The 21,618-nt window shown below is 42.5% G+C and overlaps 1 protein-coding gene across 1 annotated transcript in view; it reads right to left on the bottom strand.

Annotated features, from left to right (window-relative positions):
* The window catches only part of babam2 (BRISC and BRCA1 A complex member 2), a 306,288-nt gene that overhangs the window by 269,027 nt on the left and 15,643 nt on the right, over positions 1–21,618 (bottom strand). Inside the window, exon 2 of the mRNA XM_039749544.1 lies at positions 19,553–19,720. Within this exon, the coding sequence (XP_039605478.1) occupies positions 19,553–19,689 (137 nt within the window). The 5' untranslated portion in view covers positions 19,690–19,720. The remainder of the gene's footprint in view (positions 1–19,552; positions 19,721–21,618) is intronic.

A 21,618-nucleotide genomic window follows, 5' to 3' on the forward strand; every position in this document is an offset into this window, starting at 1 on the left:
AGGGTTTGTGGTTTTCCCAGGGGCGTCTGTTTCTATTTGGGGTGCGATCAGCCCTCCAGCTCACACCCTCCCCCTCAGCTTTATTCACATTCCTGTGAATCAAGCGACTCTCTGTACTAGGTTCATTTAGTCGTGATAACACGTCTGCGTTGACGTGTTCAGAACCTGGTCGGTGCTTTACTGTGAAACTGTAAGGTTGTAAACCCAGAAACCATCTCATTAGACGAGAGTTTGTATCTTTCTGTCGGTACAACCACTGGAGTGGAGCATGATCAGTTACCAAAGTGAAGTTTCGTCCCCACAAGTAATAGCGAAGCGCTTCCACAGCCCACTTAATTGCCAAGCATTCTTTCTCAATTGTAGAATAATTGCGTTCCCTAGGAAGTAATTTCCTACTCAAATATGTGATTGGATGTTCTTCTCCATCAAAAATTTGTGACAGGACTGCGCCACACCAAATGCACTTGCGTCTGTTTGCAAGATAAAATCTTTTGTGAAATCCGGGTTCCTTAGAACCGGGTAAGAAGACAATGCTTTTTTTAAATCGTTGAAAGAACGTTAGCAATTTTCTGTCCACAGGACAGGTCGTTTTTTCTGCCTCTAGTAAGTTCTGTAAGAGGAGCAGCTCTATGTGCAAAATTTGGAATGAATTTTCTGTAGTAACCAGCGAGTCCCAGAAAGGCGCTACTTGTTTCTGTGTCTCAGGTCTCGGGTAAACAAGCATTTCTTCTATTTTCCTTAATTGTGGCCTAAGTAAACCCTTGCCCATAGAATAGCCTAAGTAATGAGTCTCGGACATGCCTAGTTTACATTTCTTAGGGTTAGCAGTAAGGCCAGCCTGTCTCAAGCTTTCAAGAACGGCTTGAAGCCGCTCTAAGTGTGTTTTCCAATCATTGCTAAAAATCACGACATCGTCAAGGTATGCCCCAGCATATTCAGAGTGAGGACGTGGATCTGATCCATCATAGCTGAAAAGTTAGAGGTGCCCGTGAAGACCAAACGGGAGTCTTGTAAATTCATAGAGTCCGTCGGAGTCGCAAATGCCGTTTTCTCACAACTGCTAGCCTCTAAAGGCACCTGCCAATAGCCTTTCGTGAGATCTAGCGTGGAGATATAGCTCGCCTGACCCAGTTTTTCCAACAGTTCATCGACACGGGGCATGGGATAAGCATCAATTTAGAGACCTTATTCAAGCGTCTGAAATCGATACAGAACCGAACCGAACCGTCTTGCTTTGGGACTAATACGACTGGGCTGCACCAGTCACTTTTACTTTCACGAATTACACCCAGTGTCAGCATCTTTTTACCTCTTCTTCACAATATTTCGCGCTTCCGTATCCGAACGCGCATCTGTACGCGAACATCAGGTGCAGTGGTAATTTTATGTTTTGTAATGTTAGTCTTGCCTGGTAAATCTGAAAAGACATCAGTGTTCCGTTCTATCAAAGATAACAGTTCTGTCTTTTGCGTGTCAGTAAGATCGTTACCAATGGTAACATCGGACTGAGAAACAGCAGCCAAGGAAGTGTTAACCTCTTGTCGGTCGTGCCATTCCTTCAAGAGGTTAATGTGTAAAATCTGGAATGGTTTGCGCCGGCCGGGTATTCTAACCTTGTAATTTACTGGACTCATACGCTCCTCAATAATGGCGGGCCCTGCCATTTAGCTAAGAATTTGTGTGGATCCGAGGGAACCAGTACCAAAACACGATCGCCAGGTTTGAACTCACGGAGCTTGCTGCGCCTATCGTAAAGATGCTTCTGAGTTTCCTGTTCTCGTTGTTGGTGTTCCACAGCAATAGAGGAAAGCATAGAAATTCTGTCTTGCAACGAAATTAGTCGATCTGCAAAGCTTGGACCTTTAGCTGCTCTCTCGTTTCCTATCCATTCCTCACGTACCACATCCAGGATGCCTCGCGGCCGCCTGCCGAATAACAACTCGAAGGGACTCAAGCCAGTGGGCGCCTGTGGTGATTCTCGCACCGCGTACAAAACAAACGGTAGGACAGTGTTCCATGTTGTGGGATCATTATGAGCAACTCGCCTGATCATCTGTTTCAATGTTTTGTTAAATCGCTCGGTTAAACCATTCATTTGAGGATGGTAAACAGTAGTACTCAATTTCTTAATAGCAAAGCTGTCACACAATTGTTTCATCACGCGAGAAGTGAAAGGTGTGCCCTGATCAGTTAAGATTTCTCTAGGGATACCAATACGAGTAAAAGTTTCACATAGTGCTTTGGCTACAGCCGAAGAGTTGGCCTTTTTCAGCGCGATCATTTCTGGATATCGTGTCGCATAATCAACCAACACCAGCAAATATTGGTACCCATCCTTAGTCTTAGGTAATGGTCCCACAATATCTAATCCCACACGCTGAAAGGGAACTTCCAATATGGGCATAGGACAAAGGGGAGCCCGAGGAGGCTTATAAGCAGAGACGATCTGGCAGTCTGGACATGAAGTACAAAATCGTTCAACATCTTTTCCCATATTAAGCCAATAAAATCGTTTTGATAACCGGTCTCTAGTTTTGTCGGCACCGAGGTGCCCAAGATGTGTGAATGTGCCAGATGCAAAACAGTTTCCCTATGTGCTCCAGGTACCACCAGTTGTTCAATAAATTCCCCCTCCAAATGATCTGAGTACCACTCCTGGTACCACTTGTCACGCTTGGGTCACAGATTTGCACAGAGACACAGAAGGTCGTAGAAAAAAAGAAGGATTTTTTTATTCAGACACCGCAAACACATGAGCTTAAACGTGCTCCATGACAAGTCAGATATAACAGTTCCGCTAGGAGCAGAGAGAGATAAAAGCAAACAATCAATTCCCAAACTGAGAGGCGCTGCAAGGCTTATAAGTCGGAGTACAGCGAGGCTTGTATTACGCGTTATAGTGCAAGGATAAGGAGCAATGTGTAGTCAGTGTTTCAGGGTTTGTGGTTTTCCCAGGGGCGTCTGTTTCTATTTGGGGTGCGATCAGCCCTCCAGCTCACAATATATATATATACCCTTTGGGGTGAGAGCAGCTGTTGCTGGGGGTGCCAGAATCCATCGAGGAAGAAAAATGAAAAACATTTGTACAAAATCTTAATTTATCTATCCATTCCTAAATAATTAAATGGCCAGGCTGTTTAGTATCAGTGCAACACGCTGCTTGTTAAAACGGATGAGTACCGCTCTTACGTGCACTTACTGCTGCGTGGGTATTATGAACCATCGTATCTGTACAAGTTCTATTTAAATTTTAAATATAAGTAATTTTTATTTAGTCGACAGAAATATGTTTGGTAGGAATGTAAGATGAATTAAGTCATCATTGCATAAATTTTTCTACACCATAGAAATTTAAACACTAAATTCAACTTACATTCCTACTAAACATATTTCTGTCGACTAAATAGAACCTACTTATATCCAAATAGAACTTGAAAAGATATATATTTTTGAATCTGATCACGCATTGTAGACCGACTTGACGCGCACCACATCAAGCCTGCGAGCTATTGAACTGTCGCCTGCCAGCCTCAATAAGTGACCCTCGCTTCGCTCTTACTTTTTTACTGTTAATTTAATCATGGGTAATTGCGAAAAATTAGAAAATGGAAGGAGGATTACACTGAGTAAGGCTTTACCAAAACAATTATTAATGTAAAGTATCCATTATTCATAAAGCTTCAACTGGTGATCTGTTTTTCTGCATTAACCTCATATTTTTTCATACTTCTTCTCAAACTAAGGGGGTGCGAGGGTAAAATTAATCGGGAAGCGCTGATTTATATATATTGAATATATTGAAATAGTTTTACTGTCAAATAATGCAAACAATACGTGGAACGTGTTTCGCCCCTGTCGGGAATCGAACCTTGGACGTCAGCGCCAGAGGCGAAACCAAGGTGTTGTGGTTTGTTTATTTGACAGTATGTAGATCGGGAGAGATTATAAATTCTATATATATATATACTAATAAAAGGCAAAGCCCTCACTGACTCATCACTTATTCTCCAACTTCCTGTGTAGGTAGAAGGCTGAAATTTGCCAGGCTTATTCCTTACAGCTTAATTACAAAAGTTAAGCAGGTTTCATTTCGAAATTCTACACGTAAAGGTCATAACGGTCAACAACGTCCGCCATGTTGAACTTTCTTATTTATGGCCCCATATTCATGAAATTTGGTAGGTGGCTTCCCTGCGCTAACCGAAACCAATGTACATACTTATTTCAGTGGTATGATGCTACTGTCTTACAATAAAGAGTGCAGAATGGAAAGGAGTCAAAATAGTTTCTGAATCCACTATATGAAGGAAACAATACAAAAAAAAATATCAAAACTGAAAAAAAATTAATATATACATGAATATACTGTATATATTGTGATATTTGGGCTTTATATCGCCCGACCTGGCACAGACTTACACAGAGGCACGTGTCATAGGAACAGAAATCTTTTATTTTTCTTCAGCCGTGTCTCACAGGCCCAACATAATCCCAAACACAAATACGTCACTGACCACACTCTTCCTCTGGCACCACCAACACTCCTTCCAGGTAACCTCGTCCTCGTCCTCCCAATTTTGGCCCTGAGTGGTGGTTGCTGGCTCCTTCTATGGCCCTCCTGGAAGTGCTCCTGGTGCTTGCTCACCTGTTCCCAATCGCACTCCTGGGTGGGGCCGATAATTAGAGTGGCTGGGCTCAACAATCTCTGCCACGCTCCCTGGCAGCCATCCCAGGTCCCCACAGGGCTGGGGCGAACTCCATCTCCCACGAAACCCTGCGGAAAACTGAGGCATCATCGTCAACCAGGGAGGCTGCCACCAAGCGTCTCAGGGCAGGTACTGAGGAGTCCATGGCTGCTCCCCAGAAGATAAGCAGAAGGGGCGTCCCGGCCAGGCATGGGATCCGCCGCCTGCCACATTATATTATATATATATATATATATATATATATATATATATATATATATATATATATATATATATATATATATAATCAAAACAATTGAAAAAATGTATATACAAAAAAAAAATTATATACAAATAAAACAAACTGAAGTAAAAGTAAATAACATATAATCAACTATGGAGATCAAACCAAAAACAAATTATCAGAGAAAGATATGCATAGCAAAATATTCAGGTGCGTTTTTAGATTTATGTAACTTTTTTGAAACTTGGAGAATTTTTCATTTTTCTAGCGAGTTCATCAGAGTGTTTTCACATTTTGTTGATTAAATATTGTATTAAACGGTGAGTCACATTCAAAAATAATAGCGATAATAGACTGTAATTACATGCGTTAGTAGACTCCATTAAATCCATGCTTTTTAACAGCACTTTATAATGTTATGTAGTTAAAAATAGAGCCTAATAGGCTTGTGGGGGCTGAAATAGTTTAAAAGACAGTGGAGTCCAACGCAAGTGATGTAAAAATGGCAGTGACTGATTAGATTAGAACAGATCAACTTTATTAATCCCAAAGAGAAATTTAGATGTATAAAAAAGCAGAAACAAAAAACAAAACAAAAATACAGACTCACAGGATAAATAATAATGATAGACATATCAATAGATGGATAGACAGACAGTGAAAGGCACTATATAACAGACTAGCTGTCCCCTGCGGCTCCACCTGCGTAGTAGTGAAATAGGAGAGACTTTAAAAATCAATAAAAAAAGTATTGCTAGCTAAGCAGAGGCACGGTACACTCCGACACGTGGCGAGAGGTAGATCGACTCGAATGGAGGCTGGCGTGTGAGCGAGGAGGCCCCGTACGGTTCCTCACCCCTGACGTCATGCTTCCTCCTCCCCTCGGCCCGCAGCCTCTGTCTTGAATTAGCGTGAATATATCAATCCTGCAAGTGAACTCTGAAACAACTGGAATGTTCAAGCAAATTATAGAAAAAAAAAAAACAATCTAAATCCGTTAAGTACAGTAGTTCTCTTGTGAAAAATAGATAGATAGATAGATAGATAGATAGATAGATAGATAGATAGATAGATAGATAGATAGATAGATAGATAGATAGATAGATAGATAGGAACCTCGGGTCACAAACATCTCTGAACACGTACAAATCGGGTTACGACCAAAAAGTTTGCCGAACTTTTGCATCTGTTAACGACCACACACTCGGGTGATGAACAAGCCAGTTTCCCTTCCGGTTCGTACGCGTCGGTGATTTCCACGTGTTCAGTCTCTCCCTGTACAGTACGTTGTTCTCGGTCAGACGTGCATCACGCAGATAGACTTCACCTCAAAACTGTAACCTCCTCTCCACCCAGATCCTCCTCACTTCCTCCATGCCAGAACTCGACTCATGCAAGGTTAGTTTTCTTGGTTGTTTATGGTTAGTTTTTGTATAAATTACGGATTTTTCAAATGTTATTTTTTTTCCCCATGCTTAAAACTCATTAAAAAAAAGTGTTTACAGCGATCGGTTCTTAAGGCTGTAGCGTGAACTCTTTCAATGTTAATTTTCTCTGTTGTTCAAGGTTTTCTCAGTGCTAGTCAATGTTTTTACATTTAGTTTACTATTACACTGTGCATTCTATGGTATAATTAACTATATTTGTGCTTAAAAATCTTTAAAAAATATATTTACATACAGTTCATATGGACTGGAACGGATTAATTGTATTTACATACAGTCCTATGGGGGAAATTACTTCGGGTCACGACCGAAGTTTTGGAACGAATTACGGTCGTGACCATAGGTTCCACTGTATCAAGAAGTTTTACAGTGTGCTCTATTCAAGAAAACCCAACAAAAGACTATAACCTTCCTGATAAAGCTCCTTAAAGATTAAGAGTGCCATAATTTAAGGAAGTCTGTCCACTGGAAGCCACGTTAATCCACGCAGACAGACACACAGACATGGCAACTGCAGTGGGTGCTTTTGGCATTATATGTGAACGCACCTAAAAAGCAAAACCCAAGCCTGGAAATTTCACATTTTACTCGATGAAAATTACAATTAAGATTTAGACAAATAAGACATATAGATTTCCAGGGTCAAAGGAGTCAAAATGTTGCAGAAAGAAGAATAAAGCCGAGCATTCCTAGACAAAGGCAGTTGAGTTCGACAGCAAGATGAACATTGGGCTGAAGGCCTGGCAGTAGAGAAAAGGATTCGAGTGTAAAGGACACAAAGGGCATCTGTGGAGCAGTGATGATCTACACTTAAAATGGAGGAGAGCCAATATGTTGGGAGTGAGAATAAGCAGAGCAGTCAGGTGCCGGGGAGGTCAGGGCACATAATAAAAACAAATGAAAAGAATTTTAGTTAAAAATGACGTGGGGCTGCAAAAGCAGACAGAGCCCAAAATAAAGGAGGAAAGTGAAGATGTTCAGCAGACGTGATAAGCACTCCGCTAGCATTTTAAAGGTTAGTGCCAGGAACATTAATAAAAAGCAAACACTTGGTTCGTTTGAAGATCTTAGATGAGGAACAGAAAGCACTGAAATGCTTCATGTCAAGGTAGTGGGCTCAAAGAAGTGGCAATGGTGCTGAACCTTAAACTGTAACCCCAGTGTCAAAAAAATTTGGAGAGTAGAGAAAATACTTATAAAAAATAAAAAGGAGAAATTGTAAATTGAAACAGATACAGTGTAAAGACAAAGTATTCCATATGTTACCTAATCAACTGCATAGTATTTTGAAGATTCACGTTTATTCTGAAATGAATGCCCGCTCACGTTCCCTAAGAGTTGAGTTGTGGGGTAGTTTAGGACAAATAACGATGTAACAAGTTGACGTGAAACAGGTAAGGCGATTGCGTTACAGGATATAAGGAGCCACAAAAATAGGCACTGTCCTTCAAGAGCAAGGATGGGGTGAGGCGCGCCAATTTGCCAACGGATCTGTCAGTGAAAAATCTAGCACTTTGAGAACAACGTTCCCCAAAGACAAATCGGAAGCATTTTGGGCATTTCATCTTCTATTATTATTATTATTACAGTGCACATTAGGATTAAAAGATTCAAGGAATCCCTTGAAATCTCAGTATGTAAAAGGCAATAATGAAAAGCACGGCCGAATGCCCATGGTCTCCGATTCCATCAGATGTCCCCAAGTTAAAAAACATTATGGTGCCTGTAATGGATATCATGGCGTGGGCTCAGGAAGGCTATTGTCAGTCAACTCCGTTTGCCACTTCATCCACAGATGCAAGTTTAGGTTTTGCTGTAGCTAAAACAGAAGCCATACATCAACACTGTCCAGATGCACCACAAACTTTCTAGCTTTGGCCTCATCTGAGATGGAAAGAAACACAACGGATTCTAAAACAGTTTTCGCAAATGCAGCCATCGGGTTCTCAAAACCAAAGAGTAAAAAGTTCATCCATGCTGTTATCAGCGTCAGTTTCAAAACCCGAGCTAGCAGTCATGGTACGGGGGTGCATCAGTGCCCACGGCATCGAAGAGGGTACCATTAATGTAGAAAGATACGGACACATTTTTGAGTAACATATGTTGCCATCCACAGATGTCGTCTTTTCCAGGGATGTCCCTGCATTTTCCAGCAGGACAACAGCAAACCAAATTCTGCCCCGAATCGCTACTGCATGGCTGCGTAAGCCGAGAGTGCAGATATTACATTGGCCTGCCTGCAGTCCTGACCTGTGTGGCGCATTATAAAAAGCAAAATAAGAGCAACGAAAGCCAAATTCTGTACACTGCACAGCGGAAAACCTGGCTAATGGATAAAAATGGGACAAAATTCCACTTCCTAAACTTAATCAACTCGTGTCTTCGGTTGATAATGGTGATGTGACACAGTGGGAAACACTTGAGTGCCCCATCTTTTCTGGAGGTGTATTAGTTTAGGTACTTTGAAATGGAATGCCCAAAGCAGCTTCAACTAATACTTTGAACTGAGTATTTGACCCTTGTTTTACGAGTATAAAGTCAGGTGCATATTCGCAGCTACTTTTTCAAACAACTCTACAGCTCTGATCAGTGGTAAAGTTGTTCAGTTCAAAATATTAGTTGGAGCTGCTTTGGGCATTCCATGTCAAAGTACCTAAACTAATACAGCCGTTGCAGCTTACCGTGTATCAAACTGGCTCATTCGCCTTGTGATCGTCTTCTCCGATACACCATATAGATCTGTAATCTGTCGTAGTTTTAAACCGCATAACAGAAGGTGTTCTATTGACTCAGCTGGAATGTCAAAGGATAGACGTCCAGAGAAGGGAACTGTGTCACCTGAACTGGAGTGTAGTCGAGTCCGTTCCACCTGTTCTTCGATAATTACAAAAATAGTTTCATCTATATCGGAGTCTAAAAGGGCCGCCAACATTGTAATTTCTTCTGATAAATCTTCAATTCTCTCTCTGAAATACGTAATATCTTCGGCAGAATCCATTTCATCGCAGTAGTAAGCATTTTTCTAATTAATTCTTGTGCTATCGATTCACCAATCAGTAACTAGAGGGCATGTTAGAGCCCACCCTCTCAACTTTGACGAGTGAAAGTGACAGTTTTATTTCAAGTCGTATTTCATGACGGTTTGCAGGAATGTTACGGGACAAAATGAAATAAGCAACAAAAAACATATTGCGTGACACATTTATTTATTTATGCTCACATTTCACAATACTTTTATTTATTTGCGCATTTATTTATTTATTTCATTTTGTCCGAAATAGTCCTCCATACTAATTAACTCCTTTTCCCTTAATTTTACTAGCCCTGTTTTTAAGGATTCAGTCATCTGAATTGATTCCTTCCTTCATTAAATGACAACCAAACACAAATGAAATATGAAACGAGCCAACAGATGAGCAGCTAAACTGGGATTTCAAACTCCAACCAATTTCACTCCAACTAATCTCTTAATGAGAAGCCAATTCTTGCTGCTAATTAAACCCGCTATTTAATTCCATGACTTGTTGCTGCTCTCATTCTGCCATAGCGGACATTTCCAAAACTGTTGATTTTTCTTTTTTTTCCTAAGGACACTGTCAAGATGTTTTGGTGACCTGAGCAGATCAGCCTTACGGAGGCCATCACCTTTCTTTATTTTCAGATATTGTGTGATGGGCACAGGTGAGCTGGTCATGTGGCGACTCTTTTTCGGTCTCTTTATTGTTTGGCTGCTAATTAAGGAATAAACACCTAAGATTGTCTGAGTCGCGTTAATTAAAACTAAGGCAAAGGAAGTGAATTAGCAGCAAAAAGTGGTCATTAATGAAGATGGTTAGAACGAAAACCTGCAGCCACTGCGGCCCTCCAGGACCGGAGTTTGACACCCGTGCTCTATGCAATTGCCTGAGGCTATGGATGTAGAAGGGAAGGTGGGGAGACGTTATAAAGTACAATACCTTATAAAACAGTGGTAAGTCTATGGGATTTGAGGCACTCTGACAAAGGCTACACAATAAAGAATACAAAAGAGGAAAGGAGAGCAAAAGAGAGCTCTACCGAGACAAAGCACACACTCAGAAGGGAAATTAGGAAATGATGTGTAATACTGTCCCAAGTTTTCTTGGAATTAGGGTTGTATTTTAAATTCACAGTGTAATCCTGAACAAGTCACTTAACCTGCTCATGCTCCAACTGAATCCTGCCTTGAATAAAGGTGACATCCAAATAAATGATAACAATAACTTTAAAAAAAAATAATTACAGACTTTTTAAACAATAACTACAGAGGCACTCATAATCTAAAAACTGGGGGATATAATAAAGTAAAGTAAGCAGACTGCCTTTGACAACTCTCAGATGGTTCGAGTCCTACCTAACAGGCATATCCTGTCATGGGCCGTGGAGGGAGGACGTGTCAATGTCACATCAGGTAAGCACCAGGGTGTCCCTAAGATCAGTGCTGGGCCTCCTGTTCTTCTCCTTTTACCCATCCTTGCCAGGTCCTATTATTCTACACTTTTGCACCCTACCTGAAATTCTTCTTTACATGCCTAAACCTTCTAAGCAAACTGCTTTGGTTCTTCTGCCAAGGACAGTCAGTCTAGACGCAGTGACATGACTTCAGCCATTTGTACCTGCAATCTCATTTTTTACTTTCTCATATACGAAGTAGAGGCAACATATTGTAATCGTCCAAAAATTAGATTTTGAGATTTTGATGAATCTCAACTTTTAGACCTCCCTGAGTCCGAAAATACCAGTTTTTGGTTTTATGTCTGTGTGTCTGTCTGTCTGTGTGTGTGTGCAAACATGACAACTTGAGTACGCTTTCCCTTAGGTCAACCAAATTTTGAATACATGTATGAGGTATAAAACATAGATTTCAATCAACTTTTGAGCTATTTCTGCTAACCGGAAGTGGTACTCTTTATTCATGCTGCTTCAGAGTCCAAATTATTCAACTGTACTTTTATAATAATTGTTCAATATTATATTATTAACTAGCCGTATCCCACGCAACTCCACACACCCAGTAGTGAAACTGGACAGCAAGGAAGGTCCTGCCTGGCTCCCCACAGCCTTTGCCTCGGATTAGCGCGAATATATCGCTCCTGCAAGTGTACTATCATTCTTAGCGCGATAAGAGAAGTCGCAAAATCAACCGGAATGTTCAAGCAAATTATGGAAAAAAAAAACGTTATGTAGTTCTCTCGTGAAAAGCGAGCAAACATACAGAAAGACAGACAGATGTTGGATTTTATATTATATATATAAATATATATACATTGTGGTAAAAGGCGCTATATTGCGCCCGACCTGGCACAGACTCACACTGAGGCACATGTAAAATACAACACAGACTTTATTTTTCTTCACCTGTGGAGCACATCTTCCCCATGAACCCCACAGGCACAACACAGTCCAAATAAGCACACAATACTTCCTTCTGGAACCACCACTCCTCCCATCTAGCTTCGTCCTCCACCTCCCAATTCTGGCTACTGAGTAGTGGTTGCTGGCCCCTTTTATAGCCCACCCGGAAGTGCTCCAGGTGCTTGATCACCTGTTTCCGATTGCACTTCCGGGCTGGGCTGCAAAGTCGTTCAGCAGGCTCAGGGACCCATGCAGCACCCCCTGGTGGCCACGCCAGATCCCAACAGGGCTGTAGAGAACTCCATCTCCAATGAGGCACCATCATCAGCCAGGGAGGCTGCCACCAAGTGTCCTGGGGAAGGTACTGAGAAGCCTATGGTTGCTCCCCCGGAACATATGTAGAAGGGGCGTCCAGCTGGGCACGGAACCCGGCCACCCGCCACAATATATATATATGATAGATAGATAGATAGATGAAAGGTACTATATGATTGATAGATAGATATGGAGTTTTGATTTGTTGCTGATGGTTCTTTAATGTACATAATATAAAAATGTAATCATTGTCTTGCCATGGACTCCTCAAATATCCATCCACATATCTGAGCACATGAGAAAGTCAAGGGGAGACCACTCCTGGTTTTTATTCTTTTTAATCACTACCCAGAATGTAAGACCACTGGTGAGGATGTGGATGTAAACTGACCAGTAAATCTGCACAGCATTAAATCTCAATCCAGACTCTGTATATACGTGTAGCAACTAGCTGGAGGACCAAGCTGCCCACCTCTATTTGAAACTCTGACTCCCTCAATGTGTTTACGAAGCGTTTCTTGTTTATTGAATATCTGCTGAACTGACATTAGCTGTTAGATTTTGTAACCTACTAATTGTAACTCTCCTGTATTTTGTGATAATCAATCTGGTAACCTTGTCCCGAAACTCTTGCTCCCAAACAGTCCCCCCCTGACTGATGTTAATTTGATTATTTTGACCACTTTTGTAAGTTGCCATGGAGAAAAGCATCTGCCAAGCAAAAAAATGTAATTGTAAATGTACAATTAATAATAATTCAAAAACTTCTTAATACATTATGACAAAAAACACTTTCACAAATCAAAGAAAAATCAAAGGATTTTGTTCCTTCTTCACTACCACAGACGGGCTCAGATCCATCGGTCAATCTCACGTTGAACTACTTTACTTTAAGAGCAAGGTCTCAAGGTACTTAAACTTCTCCAGCTGGGATAGCTCTCAACCCTTTTCTGAAGAGAATAAGCAAGTGTCTTCCAGGCGAGGACATTGACCTCAGACCTGATGGTGATATTTTTCAAGCAGATGTGACAGATTAGGGCTGTATCGCTCCCTTGAACCCCTGTCCAAGACTCCAGACACCAGATAAAACTCCAAATGATGACTTTATTTAATTGCCACAGTGCACAAAGCACCCTCTCCTCCACTATATTCATAAACAAACCAAAAGAATACTCAATAATAAACGCTACACCACTCCCAGACGCATTGCCCTCCTACCACCCAGCTCAGCTCAACGCTCTGGTGTCTCTTTCAGTCTTTTATAGTCCTTGCCCCGGAAGTGTTTTGCCCTCTCTGTCCACGTGACTAGGAACACTTCCGGGTCAGATAAAAACCTTCTTCTTTACCCTAGAAGCACGCATTCCCCTTGTCCATGTGTGCTTCCAGGGCGTAGGGAAAACAGTCACTGTTCCTCCCTGCAGAGCCTTCTATTGGCCCCCATGGTATCCAACAGGGCTGTAAAGGAAAATTATTCTGGTAATATTTTTTCCCCTTTCTTTACCCAACCCCAAAAATTTAAGAAATGAAACAAGAAAACAGGGGAAAAGATTCAGAAAAAGATTTCCAATCAGAACAAAGCCCAAACCAAAATGGATAAGAAAGACCCAAGGCTTAAATTTAACCCAGAATTCAAAAAAGGGATTTAAATTACAAATCCAAAATGTTTCAAGCTTTATTTTCCCTAAGGAATAGTTTTAAACCTAGAGATAGGCCTTTGGCCTAATCCCTTTTTTAATTTTCATATTGTGATATGGCCATGGCCGGCCAATTTGGTCCTTTATTGGTCCCATAATTAAAATAAAACCTAAATTTAGCTAAAAAAAATTTAGAAAAGGGAAAAAGTGAAAAAAATTATTAATAAGAGTTTTGTATAAAACCCAAAATTTCAATATCCCCCATAATATGAATTTTAAATTATATAAACACTATATAATTAAAATAAATATAATTTAATATTTAATAAATAATTTTGGGGGATTTGAGCACACACAAGGTAAAAAAAAATCAAAAGGAAAGGAAAAAAAGGAGCTAGCGAACACCTTTTCTTGAGGGAATTAAAATATTAGTACGAACAGTCAGATGTTTCTTTTTATGGGTTTCCTGTAACAGTACCTGACCGGGTCCTTTAGTCCACTAACCCCGTAAGGTGGAACCTAACCAAAATAAAACTTTTACTATTGGTTTTAAAAATACTTACGAGGCATTTATATCTTGGGGTAAATAGAAAAGTTGAGCTCACAAATTGATTTCACCCACCACGAATTTATGGTCAAGAGGCTTTTATGCAAATTTTGCAAGGGTGGAAGATCGTCTGGGTCGCTTTCTAATTTACCTCTTTAAATTTCCTTTTTTCTAAAACTGAAAAAAGAGCTGGACTTTTTTTAATGCCAAAACCTCTGAAAATTTTGGTTCTTCGCCGGCTTTGTTGAAAGTTCCATTGTACTCCCAAAGCCTTAATTATAACGACAGTAATCCCACCTATTAAGCTTCTAAAATTAGTTTAGAAGAGCTAATTTTGGGCCCCCCTTGATCGAAATGAACCGTTTCTGTTTTATGCGGGGGCCGTTTGTGGGTGAAAATTTTTGACCCTTGGTGCTTGGTAACCAAATGAAACATGATAGAAAAAACTAAATTTAAAATAGATTTATATTTGAAAGGGGTCAAAAGGTTTCTATTCCCCATGCCTTTGCTAGCCCAAAACCAAACCTAAAATGAGTGATTAGACATAATTTACTTGGGTCGACCGGGCAGGGACTTGACACCAAAATTCCTTTTTCACAGCCTGCAACGTTACCCTTGAGAAAGTCAAAAAAACACCCATTTAGCGCTCGACTTGGAAATAAGGAATTTAAGAAAATGGAAAAATTTTAAATTTATTTTTAAAATGCAAAACTAAAACAAGCAATGATTTTGGTTTAATTATATTTTATATAAGTGTCATAATCATGGGAAGAGCTTTAGGAATATTGTTTACACGCCTAGGGCGGGTCACTGACGCTTTTATTCCTTCAGTTTTTACCTGCCCCCACCGGAACCTTTTTTCTGGAACACACCCCGCCCCAAAAGAGCACTCTTCCCGGAAATTTTCCTCCATTCTACCCGGTCCACCCCATTTCGCCTTTTGGTAAAAGTCTGCCTTTTGGGCCACAGTTTTTTTATGCGAAACCTCTTTCATGCCCACGTTTTTCCCCGGAAACCTTAAAAGGGTTGGCGGCCCACCTCCCCCCCGGGTTCCAGCCCCATACAGTGGCGAAGCCCTTAATGGGCCCCCAACCCGGGACACGCTATCCGGACCTGGGAGGTCGCGGGCCAGGGGAGGCCCAAATAGGAAGGACCGTCAGGTTTGCCAGACAAACCCCCGGGGGACCACCCATTTGGGAGAAAGAGAAAAAAGGTTCTGTTGGGGGATAAAAAGGGTTTTATTTGTTCTTGGCTTTAAAGCCAAATAAATCGTCCCAGTCCCATGGTCACAGACTCACACTGAGGCACATGTAAAATACAACACAGACTTTATTTTTCTTCACCTGTGGAGCACATCTTCCCCATGAACCCCACAGGCACAACACAGTCCAAATAAGCACACAATACTTCCTTCTGGAACCACCACTCCTCCCATCTAGCTTCGTCCTCCACCTCCCAATTCTGGCTACTGAGTAGTGGTTGCTGGCCCCTTTTATAGCCCACCCGGAAGTGCTCCAGGTGCTTGATCACCTGTTTCCGATTGCACTTCCGGGCTGGGCTGCAAAGTCGTTCAGCAGGCTCAGGGACCCATGCAGCACCCCCTGGTGGCCACGCCAGATCCCAACAGGGCTGTAGAGAACTCCATCTCCAATGAGGCACCATCATCAGCCAGGGAGGCTGCCACCAAGTGTCCTGGGGAAGGTACTGAGAAGCCTATGGTTGCTCCCCCGGAACATATGTAGAAGGGGCGTCCAGCTGGGCACGGAACCCGGCCACCCGCCACAATATATATATATGATAGATAGATAGATAGATGAAAGGTACTATATGATTGATAGATAGATATGGAGTTTTGATTTGTTGCTGATGGTTCTTTAATGTACATAATATAAAAATGTAATCATTGTCTTGCCATGGACTCCTCAAATATCCATCCACATATCTGAGCACATGAGAAAGTCAAGGGGAGACCACTCCTGGTTTTTATTCTTTTTAATCACTACCCAGAATGTAAGACCACTGGTGAGGATGTGGATGTAAACTGACCAGTAAATCTGCACAGCATTAAATCTCAATCCAGACTCTGTATATACGTGTAGCAACTAGCTGGAGGACCAAGCTGCCCACCTCCATTTGAAACTCTGACTCCCTCAATGTGTTTACTAAGCGTTTCTTGTTTATTGAATATCTGCTGAACTGACATTAGCTGTTAGATTTTGTAACCTACTAATTGTAACTCTCCTGTATTTTGTGATAATCAATCTGGTAACCTTGTCCCGAAACTCTTGCTCCCAAACAGTCCCCCCCTGACTGATGTTAATTTGATTATTTTGACCACTTTTGTAAGTTGCCATGGAGAAAAGCATCTGCCAAGCAAAAAAATGTAATTGTAAATGTACAATTAATAATAATTCAAAAACTTCTTAATACATTATGACAAAAAACACTTTCACAAATCAAAGAAAAATCAAAGGATTTTGTTCCTTCTTCACTACCACAGACGGGCTCAGATCCATCGGTCAATCTCACGTTGAACTACTTTACTTTAAGAGCAAGGTCTCAAGGTACTTAAACTTCTCCAGCTGGGATAGCTCTCAACCCTTTTCTGAAGAGAATAAGCAAGTGTCTTCCAGGCGAGGACATTGACCTCAGACCTGATGGTGATATTTTTCAAGCAGATGTGACAGATTAGGGCTGTATCGCTCCCTTGAACCCCTGTCCAAGACTCCAGACACCAGATAAAACTCCAAATGATGACTTTATTTAATTGCCACAGTGCACAAAGCACCCTCTCCTCCACTATATTCATAAACAAACCAAAAGAATACTCAATAAACGCTACACCACTCCCAGACGCATTGCCCTCCTACCACCCAGCTCAGCTCAACGCTCTGGTGTCTCTTTCAGTCTTTTATAGTCCTTGCCCCGGAAGTGTTTTGCCCTCTCTGTCCACGTGACTAGGAACACTTCCGGGTCAGATAAAAACCTTCTTCTTTACCCTAGAAGCACGTCATTCCCCTTGTCCATGTGTGCTTCCAGGGCGTAGGGAAAACAGTCACTGTTCCTCCCTGCAGAGCCTTCTATTGGCCCCCATGGTATCCAACAGGGCTGTAAAGGAAAACTCCAACATCCATAATTCCGTGCTGGCGTTTGGGGCACCTCCATGCTGCAGGGAGGGCGCCACCTGGCGGCGTGGGGGTATTGGCTGGGATGAACAACCGGCCATCCTTCACACAGATCATGTCACACCCTGCTGTGAACCACAGAAATCAGAGTCTGATACTGCCACGAAGACTTCATCAACTGCAAATGACAGAGATGCAACCCAAACTGGATACTCTCCAGCCATACATGCACCTCAATATCCTCTCCATGAAAATCACAAACAGGACAGAAGACGCATCCTTGACAAACATCACTGCCCATACTGAATGACCTCAACTTAACAGTCATGGAATTGCAGAAAGTGCATGCAGATGATGTTGCCTCTGACCCTAAGTGAGGTGAGAAGTGGAGCTTGTGCAATGAATGTGAACAAGGCAGAGAGGAGGACATGGACTGGTATGGATGGAGCCAAGAAACATCAGAGGGGCATTAGCAGCAGTGCTGTAGGCCAGCTCGCTCAGAAAGGAGACGTTGGCTTTGGACAATGCAATAAATCACCATATATTACTGCAGTACATATTCTTACTCCTCCGCTCACATCAACACTCTGATTCACTGTACTACTACAATGAAAAACAGAAGTGACAAATGAATCAGAAGAAAAGATGTTGATGACAGAAAAAACAAAGGTCAAGACCAGAAAGTAGATAAGAAAGAGGCCAAAGGACTTTACACAACCCAGAAATCAAAGAAAAGGGCATTTACAATTTAAACATAGATACAAAATGTTTACAAGCTACATCTATTCTTAGTATATATAGTCACAACCTACAGAGACAGGACTTTGCAGTAACCTTTAATCCCATCTCAAGTCACATTATGCACTGTGAATATTTGGTTCATCGCCATGACAACGGATAAACAAAACTTCAAAAAACTGGAAGTACCCATAAAATAAAATAAAACCTAAATGGCTTCAGAAATGGTGCAAAATAATTTTAGAAATAGTAAATACAAGCTGAAAACAGAAATTAATATTCAGTTAAGATTCTCCATTATTAAAAACCCAGAATGGGCACACAAAACCTATAAATATGTAAATATATATATATATATAAACACACATACATACATACATACACATATATATACACACATATATTTACATACTGTACATATATACACACATACTGTACATATATATACACACACACACACATATATAAAATTTGAATCACAAAGCATCTAGGAATAATAAGGAGCTAAAGTTCTGGAACACACGTACTTTCTTGAGCCGCTTTTCCACTGCATAGTACGGCACGACACGGTTCAGTACAGCTCACTTTTGCGGGGCTTTCCACTGGTAACAGTACCTGGTACCTGGTCCTTTTTTTAGTACCACCTCAGCCGAGGTTCCAAGCGTGCCGAACCGTTACCAAAATGTGACGTGTAAACTCTGCTGGTCACTGATTGGCCGGAGAAAATCGTCATTACTGCGTCACTGGCTATTCTTTTCTTTAAAGGTACACACACGCAGAAGTTTCGAAAGTTCTCCAGCCACTGAGTGTTTGTAAAACCGGGAACAATCACATCCCACCACTCTGAAGCACGGTTAAATGTCCAAACAGATGGTCTGTTGTGCACTTTTTGCAAAATGTGGAAGATCTGTAATATACAGAATCAGCATTTTAATGTTACACTGGCAGTTAAGTTCATTTTATGCTTTGCAACAGTGATAAAAGTTAGCTAGTGATGTGCTTTTTTTAGATGCTTACCCTTGCGCGTCGTCGAGCTAAAGTGTTGTCGTTGTCTGCGTGTTGTTGTAAAAGTTCCATGGTGTCACTGCAGTAGAGGCGGCGCAACTATAACGACACGTGAATAATCCCGCCCACTCTAAAGCGGTACTAAACTGCAGTCGAAACGCAAACCGAGCTGAACTGAGCCGAACCAAGGTGAGCTGTACTGAACCGTGTCGTGCCGTACTATGCAGTGGAAAAGCGGCTTTAAGTGAGGTATTATTGTACGTCTGGTATGCTGGCTGTGTTAATGCAAACATGCCATAGAAAATAAACTGAATTGTAAGAATGAGGATGATTATAAGTTGACAAAGTGTCAAAAAGAGTTTCTGCACCAGCCGTATTGCCCTTTGACCTCAGCCACCCAAAACAAAACCCTAAAAAATGAGGCTGATGTAGAGCACCTACCCCGACTTGAGGTCAGTGATCCGCAGGCAGCTTGTGGCATCCAATCCCACTTTGCCATTTCTGACCACAGAAGAGATGAACGGCCTTAGCTCTGCAGAGATGCGGTTCAGGGCCACCTCAGGTGGCATGCTGTTCATTTTTTGACTTTGGTGGTATTATATGTGCACTCTGTGGAGAGAAAAAAAGACAACACAATGTTAATTTTATTGTGTGTAACAATGTTTCAAAGACTTAAAACTTTAATGTAATGTATTTATGGGGTTGTGAAGTGATATTTTGTATATACAGTGTCACACACGTGTGCATGGGAAGCAGCTGAAGGGCTTAGGAAATACTGTTTATACATCTGCCCAGGGGGCGGGTGCACTGACGCTCTTTCTGAGTTCTCTGCAGGTCTTACCGGGAAATCCCACCAGGAGCCGCCATTTCCAGGAAGGACACATCACTTCGGTTCCGGCCCCAAGAATGAGGTCACTTCGGTTCCGGCCCCAAGGATGATGTCACTTCCAGTTCCGCCCAGAGGGCGACATCATTTCCGCCCTCTGTGCTATAAAGCTCACTGCCTTGGCTTAGGCAGGCAGTTCTGTTTTGGACTCTGTTGTGTAAACTACTTTGCAATGCCTCAAAGACTTTTGCAGCGGAAACCGTAATAAGCGGGTGGCTGCCCCAAACCTTTCGCGTCTCTGGTCTCCACTTATTACAGTGGCGTAGTCGGCAGGATGGTGTCCCGATGAACCGGGACACGAACTATCACGGAACCAGGTGGGTGAGTACGGGGCGAGTTTCAGGGCGGGGAGTGCGCCAGAGGGTCAGGAAGGGCGCGTGCAGGCTCTGCTCCATGAGCATAACTCGGGGGACCACCCATCTCGTGGAGAACGTAGGGGACCCACAGGCGTGGGCTGGCTTCTGGGGAACACACACGAGTGGCTCAGTATGCTCTCCTTGGCAGGAAAGCCGAGCTGCCCATCGGGACCAAGGTCCCAGTTAGCGATGGGTTGTCCCCAGGCGGCAGGTGAAGGAAATCATAAACTGGGAGTTTAACCCAAGCAAAGGGCTGTCAGAGCAGGCTATGGCTCTCTGGCAACAGGTGGGTGAGTGGCTACGCCATTGAGTTAACCCCTTACAAATAGTGCAGCAAGTGGCCTGTTTTCTGCTGCTAAAAACTACCCCAGGAATTTGCCCAGCCGGCCTGGGGCGAATTCCATTCTATGGACGAGCTGCTGCAGCTCTTGCAAACCCAGAGGCGGCTGTGAAACCTGGGAGGGCAGAACAGCGCTCTGTGGACTACCGGGAGCTATGTCCCACTAAAGCAGTCCCTTCCACGCATTCCAGAGCTTGTTCGAAGTCGCCGGGCCGTCTGGCTTGCGACCTGTCGAGGAACAAAGGCGGACCGTAGGGGACAATGGCGGGGTTGTTTGTGTGCCCTTAGCAATCCCTGGCGGATAAACATACGGGGAGCTTCTTATTAATGGACATAAGATCAGCGCTGTTCGATTCCGGCAGTAGCGTGTCTGTCGTTGCTCGCCGTTTTATTCTGCCGCAACAGTGGATTAAAAGAAGACCAGTCTAAAATGTATACACGGAGATATCCGCTACAATACCGCCCGGTGTTACATATGTCTCGGAGGAACCCTTCGACAGCTTACCGTGGCGGTGCATCCGGATCCTCCGTTTCCGTAATCCTCGGGCAGACTGGTCTGATAGTAACGGCGTAGTTTAGAAAGCATTCCCGAAAACTTATGGCCTCGTTATAGATGACAACGATTCATCTCAAGTTGCTTCCACACCGTGTAATCAGCCGACAGGGAGGGGCGGTAGGCCAAGAGAGTGACGAAGACACTCCGGACCGTCGCGGGCTACTACGTCATCCACTAAGCGCCCGGCAGCGAGGAGGAATCTCCGCCCCTTGAGGTCAGACCGACCCGCTCTCTGAGTTGCACTTTCAGTTTAGAGCGACGCGGCTTCTTTCAAGAGAGAACAGTGGAATGGCGACTCTCTGAAACACATAAAGAATGCAGTGGTTCTCGTTAGCGCCAGCGCGCGATTTGCCCATGCCACAGGGACCT

Source organism: Polypterus senegalus, chromosome 3, assembly GCF_016835505.1.
Source record: "Polypterus senegalus isolate Bchr_013 chromosome 3, ASM1683550v1, whole genome shotgun sequence".
NCBI lineage: Eukaryota > Metazoa > Chordata > Cladistia > Polypteriformes > Polypteridae > Polypterus > Polypterus senegalus.